Source organism: Ruditapes philippinarum, unplaced genomic scaffold (assembly GCF_026571515.1).
Source record: "Ruditapes philippinarum isolate M1 unplaced genomic scaffold, ASM2657151v2 ctg5927_1_1_1_1, whole genome shotgun sequence".
NCBI classification, from domain to species: Eukaryota; Metazoa; Mollusca; class Bivalvia; order Venerida; family Veneridae; genus Ruditapes; species Ruditapes philippinarum.
The window spans coordinates 32,916-53,563 of NW_026854731.1; the positions used below are offsets into that span (position 1 = coordinate 32,916).

General features: G+C 32.8%; 1 protein-coding gene across 1 annotated transcript; it reads left to right on the forward strand.

Moving 5' to 3' along the window:
* Positions 1-9: 9 nt before the first annotated feature.
* Positions 10-18,758, forward strand: LOC132740889 (rapamycin-insensitive companion of mTOR-like; the record flags this gene model as incomplete). Its single annotated transcript, XM_060728936.1, has 15 exons — positions 10-130; positions 222-269; positions 3,598-3,757; positions 4,219-4,350; positions 5,719-5,909; positions 6,465-6,637; positions 7,107-7,171; positions 7,785-7,852; positions 9,786-9,868; positions 10,359-10,446; positions 15,850-15,943; positions 16,283-16,349; positions 16,647-16,727; positions 17,708-17,808; positions 18,584-18,758. Coding segments are annotated over exons 1-15 (1,587 nt in total), but the record flags the coding sequence as incomplete, so codon positions are not given.
* Positions 18,759-20,648: the final 1,890 nt, after the last annotated feature.

Below are 20,648 nucleotides of genomic sequence, written 5' to 3' on the forward strand. Positions count from 1 at the left end.
ACTTATGAAATATTGCATCCCAGACATATTAACGACAAGCCGAAAAACAACTGTCGTATTTAGCCGAAGATGGCGGCTGCTATGGTCCGCCAGCACAGCGGACAGAGATTTCGCAGTGGAAGATTCAGAGGTAACGGCAACAGGTTCATTAATCATACATGTATTTACAATAAGAAATATTCTATTTCTCAAAATATTCGATATATGTTTATTTTTTTCAGGGAGACATGGCAGTGGAGAAGAAAATGTACAACTAGATTTTGCCAAAGGTGAGACTGACTTTCTATTTCCTTGTTGAAATTTTCTATATATGTAACACAATGATGATAACGGTCAAATAAATAATAATATGAAATTAGGCAAACCCTATGAACGGGGAAGTCCAATGTGTACACCGGTCTTACTGACCGGTGTGTATACGATGCGGGGAAGTCGTTAAAAATTCCTTTCATTTTTTCTGTTTTAAAGGTGTCATTCGGTATTTCATGCATCGCTTAAAAATTCCTTTCATTTTTTCTGTTTTAAAGGTTTCATTCGGTATTTCATGCATCGCTTCCGTTTTCACCCGGAACCCTCGACATTTGTTATTTATCTGAAAAGTTGAGATTTGTTCCGTTATGGGAATACACCGTCTTTTATCATCGAGTTACATTGTAAATGGTGGCGCCTAACTAGAACTGACACAGAAAATTTAATTGATAAGTATTAAATTCTATTTAATTTTTAATTGGCTTTTATTTGATTTTCTTTTAAATATACGCATGTAGTCTAAAGCCGGGCAAGACAAAGACTTTGACTTCCCCGTATGAAAGTAGGCAGAGCCTATGAACGGGGAAGTCAGATTTTAAACAAACTTTTGTTAATTAATTATTTTTCGTTTTTAAGGTGTCATTCGGTATTTCATGCACTGCATCCAATTTCAATCAGAATTCCTCGACGATTATTCTTTAGTTCTGTTATCAAAATACCCAGCCAATTATCATTGATTTACATTAAAAATGGCGCGCCCAGCCAGAAATGACAATGAACATTTCACTAATATAGAAATAGATATATATCCTTGACTGATCTAAAATCCCGGTGTATATTAAATCGCGGATTTTGTTTACACTTGGATAATCTCGTCGCACCTGCTCAACAGTGACATAATATTTCTCGCAAAAGGTTTCTACATCTGTATCTTGTATCAAACCATCACAAATCACATAAAAATGGGCAGTTTATTGTTTATTTTCCAATTACCTGAATAAGTATGAAAAAAACATGATTTTATTTATGCCCAAACTGACATTAACTTGAATAAGACCAATTGTAAGCATACAGTATGTGTATAATTTGTTTTATATTTTTATTCCATATTATTTCTCACAAATGTGCCAAATACCCTGAATATACACCAGTTGATGGTATTTTAATTGCTTATTATTTAATTTCCTATATATATATACACATGTAGTCTATAGCAGGACAAGTCAAAGACTTCAATTTATTAAATTTCAAATGGAAAGAAAATTATCTAAAACAATATATCTTCATTTTCTTTAAAAAACAGAACTATGTAAAATGTCAATAAAGATGAGCTTTCAAATGTCAGGATAACTGTATCTGTGTAGGATGCTTCTGGTCTCTGTTGGAAGCGCTTTGCCATTTAAGTCACTATTTGCCATGTAGTCTTGCTGCCCTACTTGATATTAGTCTGGTATTTATACAGGGAAGTTAATGACTGGTTTTGCAAAGCTGGCCCTGACTTTGGCTTGTCCCACAGTGTTTCAAGCTTAATGTTCAGAGAGGTGCAAAATTGGTTTTGGTGGCCTTGTTGGCATCATAACAGGGTTCTGATATAGAACACTTACCACAAGATTGGATTTTTGACAGATAAAGAGTCACCGTATTACCCAACTCATGTACCAGTACATGCAATGGAAATGCCTTGTTTTAGAAATAATATATCCCCAACAGAGATTTTATTTAACCTTTTCCCTTATATAAGCGTGTTTCGACGGCTTTTTGCCCCCCCCCCCCCCTTTTGAGGCCTCAAACAGTGAAAAAATGTCCTATTTAGACCCCAAACACTGTTTTTCGTTTGAGAAATGTTTTTAAAAAAAGTGACCATTTTTTCGGCGCCGTCCCCCATCCAAATTATACATCAGGGGGTTGCCAGAAGGGGGATGTGCCCCCTTCTGTTTGGGGGGTTTGAAGGGGGCGGAGTCCCCCTCATCGCCAAGAAAATTTTGGACTTGTGAGAGGCTTAAAATGTCCCCAGGTTGATCATAAGGTAACGTGTAACCAATGCTGAAAAGCCTTTGACTCTATCTCAATCCCTTGAGAAGTTGCAGCACTTTGAAATAAAATTTGATGGAAAAAATCGAGGCAAAAAAGAGATTTTTGGCAATTTTGAGATGTCCCCTCGTTGCCATGGTTACAGGAAATTTAAGACTGAGCATGTCGTTACAAAGGCAATGGTCCAGTCAACATTTGTGCCAAGTTTGATTAGTATTGAAGCATTTGTAATAGTTTCATAGCAGTTTGAACTTGTAAGAGGAGGCTTTTCAGTGAAAATGGCCATTTTTCACAATATGCTCATGGGGGAAAGGGTTAACACAGTAATTTTATCTCTAAATAAAATCACTGTTTGGAATTTGGGTGTTAGGAATATATCACAAGGGCGTAGCATGAAAGATATAACGCTAAGCATCCAAATGACAAACAGTCAGTTTTCAGTAACCACAACCTGTTTTGTTAATTAAATAAGTTCTCCAAATCAGTAGCTCAGTGAAACTTCTTTCACAAAAAGACTACACATGTATATCTGTAAGAAACTTCAAAAATGAAATAAATGTTTTTTTGTTTTATTTTTAGTTTGAAAATATTAAAATGTATATATCTGTCAAAAATTTTAAATGTCATTTGCTGTTTGTGGGTGCCACCATTTAACAAAAAAAAGTCTCAAACACAAAGTCAGCAATATTCTGTAATGTTTTTCTTCATTCTAGCAGTACAAGTAAGACAGGCATTTGCATTTTAATTATTTTCTGGAAAAACATGTTAAGGTGTAGAAGTTTGTAGCAAATGTTGTTATTTGTCTAAGATGTTACACAGGAACTACATCATCGTTTGATTGTAGTCTCTAGCTTACTCCTAGTACCATAGGTTTTGCCTAGTTGGTCAGGTGACTTAGGAAATATTATGGACCAAACCCGAATTCTATTACCCATAGGTCAATGGGCTTGTGACCACTAAATTTGCAGACCACTATATTTCATTTTGTAGTTTTAACATATATTCCTGATCATAGAGATTACACTAGATGTAAAAAAAATTTAATTCTAACTTTGTTTTATTTTCTATAAAAGGCCAGTTATAAGTTGTAATTCTTCCAAACACTTAATAGTTTGGGTAATGAATTATCTTTGCTGAAAAAAGTAATCTCCTTATATTTAATTAAGACGATTCATTTATTAGAAATACAAGTTGTTAATGAAAAGGAGCATTTCTTAACTCTCAATTATTTAAAACTCCTGTTATTTTCTTTTATTTAAAGGTAATGGTTAGCTGAATTGTTAAGCTTATGATTACAAACTTGCTTTTGTTTTACAGAGCCTGTAGAAAATGTGAAAGAAATTTTGACATATGTGATAAAAGAACATTCTTTTTCCAAAGCTAAGAAGCTTGGTTATCTGAATGTTTTTGTAAAACTTATCAATAAATGTGGAGGAACAGCAAACTTGGGATTCCCTCTGCGGAGCATCTTAATATGGTATGAATTTATGTGTATAAGTCTTGATATCAGAAATGTGAAAATTATCATTACAATTGATTTAAGATTAACAAATGCCAAATTTCTGTTTATGTCAAAGGTGTGGAAAAAGACACTTGGATTAACATGAAAATTTGCTCAATAAATGTATTAATTTTGCTTTTTGTGACCTAAAATTGTCTTGAAAAGAAAGAATATATCTTGTCTGGCTGTTAAATCTTTGGAGCATCATCTCATCATGAAATATCTTTAAAATCATACAAATCTTATAAAGTTTATTTTATTCCCCTTGTGCAATAATAATTTGTCATTTTTCTCCAAATTTAAAGAAAAGCCTCATCTCCTACCTGTAAGCCCTGGATGGAGTTAGATTTTTTTTCAGTATATGTCTAAAAATGCAATAGATTTCATAATTTGATGACCTCACATATTATTATTGATTTTCAACTATACATTTACAGTTTAAGTGTAAATCTGCTACATGCACCTAAGGAAGTTCGAGCTGGGACATTACGTGTTATCAAACATTTATTAACAGATGATGAATCTGTCCAGGTTCTACTGGACTTACATTTGGATTATTTTATTGCAAGGTAAAACATTTTACAGTCCGACCCCGGTTATTCGACAACCCTTTATTCGAATACCCGGCATTATCCGAAGTAGGTCGGCGGTCCCGTTTTTATCTCTATATAAATCAATATAAATACGAGCGTATTATTCGAAATGCATTATCCGAATACCTCCTATTTTTCGAAGTAAAATTTCGGTCCCGACTATACAATTATGAAAGAATTTCACACCTATTATTCGAAGCCAGCCTAATTATTATTCGAAGTCAGACTTAATGGCGCAGATCCGCTCGCTGGCTGGTCGACTTGTGAAAAACATCAATAGTCATGCATGTATTTAGACAATCGTGATAATAGCTCTTTTTGTGTTCTTTAATCAACTTTAATTACCGAAAATAAAAAGCAATGCACCGTGTCCGATTTTGTTACTGTTATTGCTTGAAGATGACAGCAATATTTTTCATACATACCGTATATGTAAATTTGTCAAAACATCCAAAACGCTACATAAGAGCCTTTTTCCTAATGGAAAATACCAGAGTTTAGCTGTAAATACCGTAGTGACAACACGGCCATTATCAAGGTTTTGCGTGAAACGAAGCGATACATAATGTAGAATAAAATGCAAGTATTTATGTCTTCAATGTCAATACAATAATTTTTACGCATCTTTTCTTTAATATTTATTTTTCTCAATTGATTACAGGAAGTAAATGTGTTTTAAACGGTAGTTTTACTACGATTCGTCAAAGTTGAGTAGTTTTCGTCTATCACAATATTCGGATTTCGATTATTCGAACCCATCGATTATTCGAAGTAAATATTCAGTCCCAGGCACTTCGAATAAACGGGGTTGGACTGTATACTATTTTTATGCTTGATTTTATAAATATTATTACTTTGTTACATTGGGTTTAAAGTCAAGTCAACACTGTTACAGTAATGTTGTAATTTTCCAACCCAACTGCTGAAAAAAGAACTCAATTGCTTAAAGTGTGCAACAGTGTCTTAGTAGTTAAGATTTATGGAAAAGGTAGAATTTTTAATCATAAACATAAGGGGGCATTTGAGTATAATATTTGATGAAAAACTCATCTTTTTCCCCCAATTTACCTAATTTGATGACTGTTGATATTCCTGATTGGATGGATTTTTCTTTACATGTGAAAAAATGATTTCTAGATTTTTGTATATATTCTTTCTCTGTTCTTTGTTTACAAATTAAAAAGAAGAAAAAATTATTTGAAATAAGGTATTGTCAACATTTTTCATTGCCTTTCATAGCTTTGATTTTCTACAATTAAGTACATGTATATTTAAAACCTTGCGGAATCCTTTTCATTGAGATTTTGAAAATATTTAATTTTCTTTTTTATGTTTATAAATCAGATCATTGGACCTGTGTCTTGACAATGAAATTGAAAGAATTCACGCCCAAAAGTTGGCTAGAAAATTTTCATCTGATCTTCCTTCCAAGATGCCAAGGTCATTGGTTCAACCTCTTGTTGCTATTGGTAATGATGGAGTCAATGAAAGGGACAGAATGGTTAGAGCATCACTAGCTTGTATTTGTGAATTAAGTATGTTTTCATTATTTACCCTTCTAATGTCATATATACATTTGTATGTTAGATTTAGTATAATATTTGAAATTATTTTAAGTGCATTAAAATCTAAACAAGAATGATAAATATTATGTTCTTATCTTAAGGAAAGTTAATTTGAAAACTTATTTTCCTTGACAGTGTTTGAGGAAACTCATTTAATGTTTGTCCATAATACTGCTTCTACTATCTCTAATTTTTTACATCAAAATTTTGGGAATTTCCTTTAAATGTGTGTAAATAATTAACTGTAAAATTTAAAAGCATGTTTTATGATATTACAGTTGGTAGTTACGATTTTAAATTGTTGAATGTCATGTTATGTATTTGTTTCAAAACACGGATATGATTAAAGTATTACAGAGAAATTAATTGAATATTGCAGAGAAATTGATAATTACTGGTTAGTTATCCAGGAAAGACAGTTAGGTGGACAGACCCACCAAGATACAATTAAAATGTGTTAAAATCTAGTGTAAAAACCAGACAAGCAATCTAACAAATTAAAGTACTTGTATTATTATTTTTCAGCATACCACAACCCAGACCTAGTTGCTCATTGTGGTGGTATAAGCATGTTGTTACGTAAGATTTTAGATTGTCATCAGTATCCACGTATCAATGAGTCTATTGTATCAACCATACTACATCTTGTTAATTTCCCATCTACCAGGCATTTTGTGAGATTTAATACAGACTTAGAGGTAGATTTTTTTATGTATTCGCCTCATCAGATTATTTGTGGTTTTAAATGCAGATTGTTTTAATAATATAAGTTCCTTATATTGAATTATTAGTACAGCTGCTTTTTTGTTAGATATCTGACAAGGACATAGAAAGTTTACATAAGAGATAACTATACAGTTAACTAACAAAAGGTTGATGGTTCTTTTTTGATCAGTAAAGTTTTGAAAATAACATATGGCTAACACAACCAAAACAAGCAGATAAATAGATTAAGTAAAGTAAAAATAGCAGCCTTACTGAAGTAGCTTATCTGGCTAAACTGTAGAAGATTGTTTATATTTTACTTAAAACTCCACAAGGATTTCCTATTAATTTACATTTCGGTGAAGTTGTTGAATGTTTGTAAATTTATTATGTTTAGAGATTTTATCACTTTATGCTTCAGTTATTTATTAACATATTTATGTGTTCTTCATTAACTTTCAGCAATTGATAGCTCCGTTTACAGATTGCCATTTTAGTTATTCAGGGGAATCACTTGAACAGACAAGGTGAGAGTCAAATATATACTAAATATGTATGTCAGTTTATGAGACTATATAAATCAATTTTCTTTAGGTTATTAATGGGGTGTCATGTTTATCTGTTTTTAGCTAAAAACCAGTTAGAAAATTCAATAACCAGTAACAGAGGTTAGTATTTGACTAAGGGGCTAAAAAGTTTAAAAATTGATTCTAATTATTACCTTAGTTTTTTATGACAAAATATAACAATTGTTTGTATTTTAGTTGTACACAACTATGTATTTTTTCCCATCTGATGGAATATTGTACAACCCTAGCGGAAAATAGTTACTCCATATCGGAATTGAATTGTATTTGAGAACAATAAAATATGATCAAAATGGCATATCTTGTCTTAAAAAAACAAAGTTAAAGTAGAAAATCTATGAAGAAATATGGTACATACCAGAGCTCAACACCATTTCCTCGCTTTAGAGGCAGACTCTTAAACCACTATGCCTGGTCTTTTCCTGGCATTGCCATTTCTTTTTACTGAGTCATGTAAACTATACAGGAGCTTTGAGTTTATATTACTGCTCAGATATTTTGTCTAAAACTAATCTGTTTAACATATAAATGGTACAGGTTACATATATTTCAGTGAGGACAGAGATGCCAGATTTACAGCAAGCAAGATGGCTGTCATTACTGTCATGAGATCATGGCCAGGTAAAATTTAGTTTTAGTGGAAACTGCATGTATGTTATCCAGCTAGCTTACAGAACATCAATGGTTCAACTCAGGTGCCCATTTGTGCCTGAAATAATGCATGGAAGGGCATCTGAGGTGTTCATCCACCAGTAAAGCTGGAACGTCGCCATATGACCTAAATTGTGTTGGTGTGACGTAAAATATGTTAGGTTGCTATATAGCTTATAGGCAAGAAGCCATGATACCTTTATTTTTAACAATATAATGTTAATTTGTATTACATATTTTTTGGAGAGAAACTGACTTTTACTGCTGCTGTTGTTTTTAGGATTTTAAGCATTTAAATGTGTAGAGTAACAGAAAATTAAATATGTAACTTAACATGATGGAGGTATATTTTATTTTTAGCTCACCTGTCACAGGGTGAGCTTTTGTGATCGCTTTTCGTCCGGCGTCCGGCCGTAAACTTTTACTTTAAATGACATCTCCTCATAAACCACTAAGCCAATTTCATCCAAACTTCACAGGAATGTTCCTTTGTTCAAAGAATTTAATTCCATGCAGAACTCTGGTTGCCATGGCAACCGAAAGAAAAAACTTTAAATATCTTCTTTGAAAAAACCATAAGAGCTAGAGCTTAGATATTTGGCATGAAACATCCTCTAGTGAGTGTCTACCAAGTTTGTTCAAATAAAAATCTTCTTTTAAAGAACCCAAAGAGCTAGAGCTAAGATATTTAGCATGAAACATGTTCTAATGGGTGTCTACCAAGTTTGTTCAAATAAAAGCCCTGGGGTCAAAATTGGCCCCGCCCCGGGGGGGGGGGTCATTGATTTTCCCTATATGCATATAGTAAAAACTTAAAAAGTCTTCTTTTAAAGAACTCAAAGAGCTATGGCTAAGATATGGAGCATCAAACATGTTCTAATAAGTGTCTACCAAGTTTGTTCAAATAAAAGCCCTGGGGTCAAAATTGGCCCCGCCCCAGGGGGTCATTGATTTTCCCTATATGCATATAGTAAAAACTTAAGAAATCTTCTTTTAAAGAACCAAAAGAGTTAGAGCTAAGATATTTAGCATGAAACATGTTCTAATAAGTGTCTACCAAGTTTGTTCAAATAAAAAGCCCTGGGTCAAAATTGGCCCCGCCCCAGGGGGTCATTGATTTTCCCTATATGCATATAGTAAAAACTTAAAAAATCTTCTTTTAAAGAACTCAAAGAGCTATGGCTAAGATATTTAGCATCAAACATGTTCTAATAGGTGTCTACCAAGTTTGTTCAAATAAAAGCCCTGGGGTCAAAATTGGCACCGCCCCGGGGGTCATTAATTTTCCTTTAATGTGTATAGCAAAAACTTAAAAAATCTTCCTTGAAAAAACCCAAATAGCTAGAGTTAAGATATTAAGCATGAAACATCTTTTAGCGAGTGTACAAAGTTTGTTCAAATAAAAGACCTGGGGTCAAAATTGGCCCAGCCCCTGGGGTCACTGATTTTCTTTATATGCGTATAGTAAAAACTTAAAATCTTCTTTGAAAAAAACCCAAATAGCTAGAGTTTAGATATTAAGCATGAAACATCTTCTAGTAAATGTCTACAAAGTTTGTTCAAATAAAAGCCCTGGTCCGGCCCCAGGGGTGTCATTGTTTTTAACTATATGTGTATAGTAAAAACTTTAAAAAAATCTTCTTTTAAAAAAGCCCAATGAGCTAGAGCTTAGATGTTTAGCATGAAACATCTTCTTATGGGTGTCTACCAAGTTTGTGCAAATAAAAGCCCTTGGGTTAAATTGGCCCTGCAACGTTGGGGGGGGGGGGGGCCTATATACAGGTGAGCGACCTCAGGGCCATCATGGCCCTCTTGTTATTTGAGGGTATTGTTGTTATATATAATATGGAATATTTAAGGAACTATTATATACTATATTACATTTTGTATATACATTATTCAGGAATCATACGTTTCTGTCGGCCAGATGGTACAGGGTTACAGTCACTTGTTGGAATCCTCTATCTTCCATTTACAGATATTCGAGTAAGTAAACTTTAATTCTTTATGTCTAATTATCTTAGATGTAAGAATAATGTTTTATTTATTGCCTACATGAAATACCAATGGGTTCTTGTATATTTAAGCTATTTTTCTACTGCGTTTGATAAGTACTGATTATCCAGTTCTTATATTCCTTTTGCAAATGGTTAGTGAAAATTTTTGAAACTGTAAAGTAGGTAGTACACCTTTTCACTAAATTCAGAGTAGTATTTTTCCAATAAGAACTACCCAATTCATTTTGTTTCCAAAGAAAATACATGACAAATAGAATAAATAATTGTAGGTATTATGATAATAACTAAAAACAATTTTGTTATTAGTCAAATTTATGAATTTGAAATAATAATTTATTTTGTTATTTCTCAAATTTATGAATATGAACGAAAAATAAACGTTTGTACAAAAGTGATAAGAGTACATGTAGGTAGTCTGAATTGTTATTAATTATTGTTATATATTTTTTTTGCTACAGCAAGGGATAGTTGAGTTGATATATGAGCTGTTCCATATCTCACTGCCTAAATGGACAACTAACTTCAATGAGGCCCTTATTAGTATTGGTAAGTTTGCATTTATAATACAATATATCTGTATGATAAATCTGTGTCAGCTTTAAATAATAATAGGGGGAAAATCTTTCTGACATATTTTACAGAGGTTGTTTTGTTTATATTTCTTAAATATATCTCGATTTGGAGTGCATTGTGGTATTATATAGCACAATATTTTTTTAAGATTCACAATCGTATAATCATGAAGGTCAAAAGTACATGTAATTGTGATGAAAGGCATTGTAAAAAATGTTGGACTATAGGCTATTCCAATCTGCTGAAAAGATTGTTGATACATTAACCATATGAGCATATATTTTGAGAAAGAAAAAAAAAACATTTTGTTTTATTTGAATTCTATAAAAGAAATTTATATAATCAGTTCAATAAAAACAAACGCTTTTCTTAAGCTTTCGACGTTTAGTCTTCTTCAGAAAACATTGACGTTTATAAAATGACAAATGACGCAACGTCCGTTTAACTATACGCTAAACAGAACGTGACGTTAACGCGGGAATAAAAACTTTGTCCAATAAAATGAATATAAATACAGCAATATACAATAAATTACACATATAATATGGATCTGCACATGTGATACAAAAATTCTCATAATTAATAATAATAAAAAACCTTGATATGAGAAAAAACATACTACATGTATATGTATACCGGCTCAATAATGACAAAGTTATATATTGTACAAAACTTTTGCATTCATACCATTAGGAGATAATGTGTTAAGCTTATGAATCCAGTATGATTCTTGTAATAAGCGTTCCATATCATCGGTGACAATCTCTATAGGCATAAATTTAAAATCCTTAATACAATGATTGGTTTTATTAAAGTGTGTAGCGACATTGGTCGAAAATAATGGATCGGAAAAATTGTTGATATCAAAACCTATGGCTATTCATGCGTTTAGACACTTGTTGCTTCGTTTGACCAACATATTGCTCTTTACATTTATCACAAGTGACAAGATATATAACATTTTTCGTAGAACAATCAGTATTGTTATTTACATGATAATTCTTACCAGGAATATTAGTACTACTAAATATATTGCTTTCAATAATGGAGCTGCAATGTGTACATCTACTTCTATTACATCAGGGCTCATCCTGGTGGGAAATTTTAGGGAGAAGTGACAACCTCGCCAAAATTAGGGAGAAGGGAAACAACCCAATGTGTATGCATTAACATGCATGGCTATACATCCTTTAATTATAATATAAACACAATTAACATCACTTATAATATTTCTCAAGTTTATTAATTAATAGTAGTATTAATTAAAAGTAGATTAATTATTTAGGAGTAGATCAGGCAATGGCATCTAAATGTTTTTGAGCTGCAAATATGAATATAAAAAATTATTTTTGATATCTATTGATCAGCTATTTATAAGCTTTCTCTAAATATGTGTTATTAATGTGTAAGAAAAGATATGATGTTAAAATCAATTTCATATTTTTTACTTTACTTTCCTCACCTTTAAAAGAAGATGAAGTCACATTGGATATTGAATAATAATATCTCTTCTGGTAAAAGAAATTTCTCTCAAAGTCCTGAATGTTGTAATGTCACATTTATATGCATATAATTATGCTTATAAAACAATTTTCAAACATCAAAGAATATGTAAAATATGTACTGCAAACATTTGTGCACATTATATTTGATCACTAAAATTACATACATTCATTTCTTATTGAAAAATTTGACTGAAAAAGTGTAGAAAATTAATTTCTAATTACCTCCCTTTATTTTCATGAAATGTTAAATTCGGTAATATCTTTATAATATAAATAATGCTTTTTAAAATTTACAATATTAATAAATCTTATTCTGAGCGTCATATTTACGACTTTATTTTGAAACAATAAGAACACTTCTCTCCAGACAAATGTTGTTGTTATATACACGTTACATGATATACGACCGATATGTAGTTAAGCCGGGATTTCTTGCCCACATGCGTAAACTGTGTCAAATTTGGCATTTCTACAAAGAGAACAATGCCAAACACCCCAACTGTCTACAACATACCAATCGCAAGATTTTTGCGAATTGGCTTTCTTAAATTTTCGCGTAGGTGTAACTATCAGAATCAGTAACTTTCTTACTGCTCGGTTTCGGCATTTCGCCTTGTAGCCATGACGTGAGTTGCATAACAATTTTACAGTAAAAATTGATGTTAACAGACTGAAATCATTCAAAACTATGATTAAGTTTTTAATCTGGTCGCTGATCATTAATGAAATTGATTGTTTTTAATTGACTAACAGTTTTGTGATAGCCGTGAAAAATCCATTGCACATCGCCTTTACTCGGGTTAAAAACCCACCATCGAAGTGCATCGTGTATATCAATTAGGGAAGATTGCATGTGTTTAGATAATTGGGGAAAAACAATTTATAATTATCGCCAAATCCCGTATTAAACTCGCAAAACTATCGCACAATTATACCGTTTCGGGCCGATGCTCTCATTATTTACTGTTTAGAGTAGGCGGTCTATTGCTTCGCTTACAGGTAGAAGGGTAGTATAAAGCGACGCTCTGATTGGATAATGATAATTAGCGGTCGTCATATGGGCGGATACAATCTCTGCTCTTTACATTGCTAAGTAATTACTATTTGGGAATTAAGATTTTATCGGCGATGTTGACTTCTCTTTGATCAATCGGAAGAGCGAAATTGGAATATAAACGGCGAAGTTTTCGCCTGAATCGCCCTTCCGGATGAGCCCTGTTACATTTGGATGGACTTTTCGCATTTTTGTTATTCGACCTAATATTAGAGAATTTTTTTTTTTTTTTTTTTTTTTTTTTATTTCCCTCGTCATGGGTATGTGGGAGTCGATGGCATCCCCCTCCATACCTTACAAAGATTTTATTTATCATATTATATATACACATGTATCAAATATTTGTTGATTTAGTAACAATTATTGATTATTGTCATTGAGTATTAATCACAACTTCACATTTCCACAATAATATATACAAATGTACATACACAAAATAATATACAAACAAAATCACAAGGGAAATAAAAGAAGAGAAAAAAAGGAAAGGTAGCTCATAGATTGAACAGAGAAAACATTATGTTGTTGTTTCTTATACTCAAACTTTTAACAAAAAGCAATGGCTGTATATTAATAAATTATAAATTTACATTACTCTATAAAGAATTAAATGATTTTTAGCTCGACTTTTCTATGAAAAGGGGAGCTATCCTACTCGCCCCGGCGTCGGCGTTGGCGTCGGCGTTGGCGTCACACCTTGGTTAAGTTTTTCGTACCACCCCACTTTATTTCAGAAGTATTACAAGTATGGCTTTGAAACTTACCATACTTGTTCACCATCATAACCTCCATCTACAGACAAGAGTACATAACTCTGTCAAGGTTTTTGACAGAATTATGGCCCTTTTTTGCACTTAGAAAGTGTATTGAGCTTGGTTAAGTTTTTTGTACCACCTCACTTTATTTCAAAAACCATTGGAGGTATTGCTTTGAAACTGACCATACTTGTTTACCATCACGACCTTCATCAACAGACAAGAGGACATAACTCTGTCAAGGTTTTTGACAGAATTATGCCCTTTTTGACTTAGAAAATACATTGAATATGGGTAAAATCCACTTATTGCCTTAACCCTTTGAGATATTGCTTTGAAACTTTAAATGCTATTTCACATCATTACCCCCATCTGTACGCAAGAGAAGGTAACTCTGTCAAGGATTTGTTTTAAAAATTAAGGCCTTTTATCGACTTAGAATCTTGGTTAAGTTTTTAGTACCAGTCCACTTTTTGACTGAACTGTTTGAGATATTAATTTGAAAGTTGGAATACTTGTTTACAATCATGATTCCCAAACATGTCCAGGAGAAGGTAATTCTGTCAAAGATTTTATTTGAATTATGGCCCTTAACTGTCAATGTTTTGTATTATAGGCAAGCACTAAAAAAGTCGAGCGCGCTGTCTTACGGACAGCTCTTGTTTGAACAATTGTCCAATTCATTATGTTATCTTTTGTATTTGTTGCACATGCATCAATAATTGAAGAGGCTAATTTAAAACTTCTAATTAATCCATCTATATTTGGTAAAATATTTTTTCTCCTACATAAATAAACATATTTCTTTATCTCTAGACATAGGATATTGTACTTTGACTGGCTCTTTTTTGTATAACCTAATATAAAAGTTTTACAATCAATATCAAATAAAGCATCATGATTCCTAACAATTTTAATAATTTCTGTAATCAATATTTTGACAAATGAGCATTCCCAAAATAGGTGTAACAATGTTTCATGTTCTGATTTACAAAAAGTACACATACTTGTAACAGATAAATTCATTTTCAAAAGAAGATAATTAGTAGCTAATATTCTATGTGTTAGTCTTGTCTGAAACCATTGCAAGTAAGAATCATTGGTAATGTCAAAAACCCAACTATGTATTTTATTCCAGTCAGATTGACTTAATTGAAAGCAAGTGTTCCATTTAGTCTGACAAGTTGGAATATCATCATTTTTTATGTATATATTGTACATGTCTGATGTACCTTTAACACAAAGTAGTATAGGCTTTAAATAACAACATATAATGGGAGAATAGGAACCTAATATTAGAATTAACGAGAATGTCTTTTAGATTTTTAGGTCTTTTAAATGCAACCAAAGGTTTACTTTCATAAAGCTTTTGCACAGAACATTTACCTGAAAGTTTTAGTAAATCCTAATACTTTTTAATTATATTACTAATATTAGGTAAAGTTGGGTTATACTCAACAATAAAGGGAATAACACTGCCATCACTTGTTTTGTTGTTAGTACACAGAGATGGATGAAAGTTATTCAAACTATCAATGAAAGCATTCAAATCATCAAGGGTATAACTCCATATACAAAATATATCATCAAGAAAACGGAACCATAAACTAGGTTTTAAAGAAGGTTGGCTTAAAAAGTCATTTTCAAATTTACCCATAAAAAGCGAAGCGTAAGAGGGTGCCATAGAACTTCCCATTGCTGTTCCCAATTTTTGTATATAATGATCACCGTTGAATTGAAAGTTATTATTTTCAAGGACTAAGGAAAGAAGTTTACATATTTCATTACATGAAAGTTTTTTAAAAGAAATTGACATATGGGATCTTTGGACAAGGCATGCACATTGTAGCGTAGATGCATATTGTACATGGAGAGAATGATAGAGGCAAGTGCATTGTTGTGAAATAATGCAGTCTTCCGGTTTCCTTTTGTAAATGAAAATGAGAAACATTTCCATTGTTGTAAAATAATGTAGATGTTTGTTACTGAAATCTCCAAATAGTGTTAGAATTTTCCTTTCATGATAATTTCATTCTTGATTTGCTCTATCTATATTTTTCAGATCCGTCCACTATGATAGAAAATTGGCATCTCACTGAAGGTTTTTTGTTGCTAACGAGGGCAAAAACTATTTTTCCACATACTTCTACTGTTAGGTAAGTTATAACCATACATATCTAGACTCATCATCATGTTTCAGATTTATGTCACCCTCTTACTTGAATAAACTCTTTTATCCATTTAACAACAAAAAAATAAAATAAATTGAAACTTTTTGGCGACATAATAAAAATGATTATGATGACTTTATTTTATTTTCATCTTTATATAGGCTGCATATTTTGAATCATTTGTTAGAAATGTTCTTATAATTGGAATTACAACAATTTTGAATGCTTAGTAGTGGAATCTGTGGGTTGTTTTACAAGAACTTGTTTATGTATATGTATTGGAATATTTTCAATATTCATGAAATTAAAATTTGAAAATTTCAGGCCTAATTTAGTAGAAAATCATCTAGCTTTGCTGTTGTCAGCATGGATAGGTGCTGGTATATTAGATGTAAGTACCAGTATTCTCCTCTTACTACCTTCTTTATAAAGTCTTATCTTATAGACAGTTAAAGTTACAATTAAGTATATTTTAAAGTATCTTTGACATAATTTGCAAAAAAAATATATGTCAACAAAAATCATATTTCTTTTAATTATTAAAATTGATGGCAAAAGCTTTGGCATTTCCAAAATATAAATCAATAATTAGCATCCTGATTTGTAGACAGTTCCAAAAAGATAGAGCCTGACAAATCTTTAAAAAAAAATACAGTTTCAAACCTTTGTCAACTTTTGTTATTTACAGGCATTAGTTGAAGTTATCATAACATCAGAGGATGAACTGTTTATTCGAGCTGTGATACTTTTAGCTGAACTTTTACATTTGGTAAGTTGACAATGTATAGGTCATGTAACAACAATGTAGTGTATAATTTTTATTAAAATTTTCATAAACCCATCATTAAATCATATCTAATTCTTCATAGTTAGACTAAACTATGATTTTTGGCCGGGTTGCACTGGTGCAAATCCGGGTTATAGTATGGTGAATGTCAGGCGGCGGGCGGGCAGGCGGGCGGGGAAAATATTTTCATAACAGTTTTCTCAGCAACTAATTATCACAGCCTCTTGATATTTGGCATACAGCATTGACACATGGTCCCATACCGTGGGATTTGATTTCAGGTCTGTCGCTCATCCACTTTCCTGGTTTATCCACTTAGTTAAATTAGTTAAATTTTTCGACATTAATGGTCAATGGTAGGAAAATTAATTTTCGTAACAGTTTTCTCAGCAACTACTTTTCACAGCCTCTTGATATTTGGCATACAGCATTGACACATGGTCCCATACCGTGGGATTTGATTTCAGGTCTGTCGCTCATCCACTTCCTGTTTATCCACTTAGTTTAATTAGTTAAATTTTTTGACATTAATGGTCAATGGTAGGAAATTTTCGTAACAGTTTTCTTAGCAACTACTTATCACAGCCTCTTGATATTTGGCATACAGCATTGACACATGGTCCCATACCGTGGGATTTGATTTTAGGTGTGTAGCTCATCCACTTCCTGTTAACCCACTTAATTAAATTTTCGACATTAATGGGTAAATGGTACATTTGGCGTACAAATGCAACCCGGCCTTTTCTGTCTTTGACCCATTTTTGGAAATAGTTTTGATTTTTACTCATTTCTGCTTTAGATTTATAACTTTCCATTAATAGTAGAGTATTTCATAATAAAGTCATAAAATTGACCATCTTGTGATAAATATTCTGGTTTGCATAAATGTACAGATATCTGTACAGACTGGTTCTAGCTTGCTGTCATAGACCTGTATTTATAGTGATATTTTGTTATTTCAGGCCAAACAGTTGTTACCACCAGAATGTAGTCATCACAGTCATTACCTCCCCTCACTGATGGCACTCGCCTCATCATTTGATATCTCAGACAGTCAAAGACAGTATGTTATATTTATCTTTATATGGACATTTAATGTTTTAACCCTGAATATGCACAATTTATGTAATGGAATTGCCCAGTATTGAATTTGGAACAGTCTGCTCTAAGTTTAAAAATTTTCAATATCAAAACACAAATATTGAGCTACTAGCAGTATAGAGATTGGTCAGACTGCATAGATTTGCAGGCTGGCTGTGGCTCTATACTGCGTTGTTAACATTTTATTTGTATACTTCAGAAATGTTATTTCTGCATTTATAATTTTATTAGAATGCATTTGAATTTGGGAATAGTCTATTCAAAGGAAAAATTGAGCTAGCATCCAATGTAGAGCCTTGTCAGACTTCATAACTGTGCAGGCTGGCCTGGCTCTATACTGGGTGGCAAAGGGGGTAAAGGTTAACATTACATTTAACCTGTATACTTCAGAAATGTTCCTGTTGTTTCTAACATTTATTAAAAATACATAGTTGGTATATTATTATATTGTAGCAGCATGAAGTGACACTATTCAAATGATGAAAAACGTATATGAAAGAACTTTGTAAAAACTAATTCAAAGTATTATATTATGTAGAATACAGCGTTCAGTTATGCAGATTAAAGTTGTATTTTATAAGAATATAATTGCCTCTAAGGTACTTATTTTAGGAACTATATAGTCTGCCAATTCTAAAAACAGAACTTGCAGATGTTATTTAACTTGTATAGGTATTCTTATTTAACTATTCTTACTAATTATTTAAAATACACACATGATTTCTTGCCTTTTACAGCCAAGCCAGTTTAGCGGTGAATTACTTAGATAGAATCCATGTGTTAAAGAAGAGAGGACCTATACCATGTAGCTTGTATCTAGACCAGCTTGTGAAACAGTCGGAGAGCTACAAAGATAGACCCCAGTCTCTGATCATGCAGAAAGATAAACTACTAGACATGCATATTAGAAAGGTTAGTTTCTTAACCCTTAATTAGCTCACCTGAGCATGCTCAGGGTGAGCTTTTAGGATCGATGATCGTCCGTCGTCCGTCGTCCGTTCACATTTAGTTGTTAACACTCTAGCGGTCACATTTTTGCCTCAATCATCATCAAACTTGGTCAGGATGCTTATCTAGTTGATAGCTCGGATGAGTTCGAAACATGGGTCATCTCGGATGAGAAAACTAGGTCACAAGAGCTAAAAATAGAAAAACCTTGTTAACACTCTAGAGGTCACACTTTTTTGCCTCAATCATCATCAAACTTGGTCAGGATGTTTGTCGTAGGTGATAGCTCGGATGATCGAACAGTCATCTCGGATGAAAAAGTATGAGTTAACACTCTAGCAGGTCACATTTTTGCTCATCAATCAAACTTGGTCAGTATGCTTTGTCTAAGTGATAGCATCGAACATGGGTCATCTCGGATGAAAAAGTAGGTCACGGGCTAAAAAAAAGAAAACCTTGTTAAACACTCTAGCGGCTCACATTTTTGGCATTCAATCATCATCAAAACTTGGTCAAGTGCTTGTCTAGGTGATAGCTCGGATGAGTGTCGAACATGGTCTCTCGGATGAAAAAGGTGGTCCACCGGAGCTAAAAATAGAAAAAAACCTTTTTAACACTCTAGCATCACATTTTTGCACAACTCATCAAACTTGGTCAGGATGGCTTTTATCTAGTTTATAGTGGATGAGTGTGAACATGGTCATTCGGCATTGAAAAAGAGCGTCCCGGAGCTAAAAAATAAGAAAAACCTTGGTTAACATCTAGTGGTCACATTTTTCACAATCATCATCAAACTTGATCAAGATCTTGTCTAGGTGATGTCGGATGAGTTGAACATGGGTCATCTTGGAGAAAACTAGGTCACAGGGAGCTAAAAATAGAAAAAAATTGTTAACACTCTAGTGGTCCAATTTTGACCAATTGTCATCAAACTTGGTAGGAAATTGTTCTAGGTCATTGCTGGGAAGAAATTAACATGGTCATCTCGGATAAAAGTAGGTCACCGGGCTAAAAATTTAGAAAAAGGCTTGTTAACACTCTAGTGGCTACTTTGGATCCAAATAGTTTTGTTAATTGGTCTGAAAGTTTGTTTTGATGATTTCTAAGTCAAGTTCGAACATCTTGGTCATTTGGATAAAAAAACTAGGTCACACCGCCCAAGATATGGAAAAACCTTGTTAAATTCTAGTTCACATTTTCGACTCAATATCATCAAACTTGGTAGGATGCTTGTATAGGTAATTGCTTGGATGAGTTCGAATCGCTGTGGAATAGGTCCGGAGCTAAAATAGAAAAATCTTGTTAAACACTCTAAGTTTGCGTACGTTTTGATCCAAGTATCCTTGAAATTGGTCTAAAAGTTTTTTGTGATTTTTAGTAAAAGTTTGAATATTTGTTGGGTAAAAAACTATCGCACTGCTAAAATATGGATAATCCTTTTAACACTGTAGTGGTCACTTTTTGACTCACCTGTCATAGAGACTTTTGGTCAGAATGCTTGTCTAGGGTAATTGTTTGGATGAGTTTTTGATAAACAGGTGAGCGATCTAGGGCCACGTGGCCCTCTTTTAATGAAGCCTTTTCACCAGTATACAGGTCAGGACAAATCCAAAGCTCGGCAAATGAATTATGGGGAAATTCGCAGCAGGTTGACGGGGTTACTTTAAATTATATAGGTCATGTGACTGATGAGCAAATAACTTTTTCTCCACACTGCTGTTTGTTCTAATCTCATGAGTGACATATAAGTAAGATATCTAGTAGTTTTGTGGGATGTTCTTGAAGTTATTGTGCCGCCTGGTGTTTGAAATAATGCATAAAGTGACACATGGGTCATTGTAAAAAAGCCTTCCT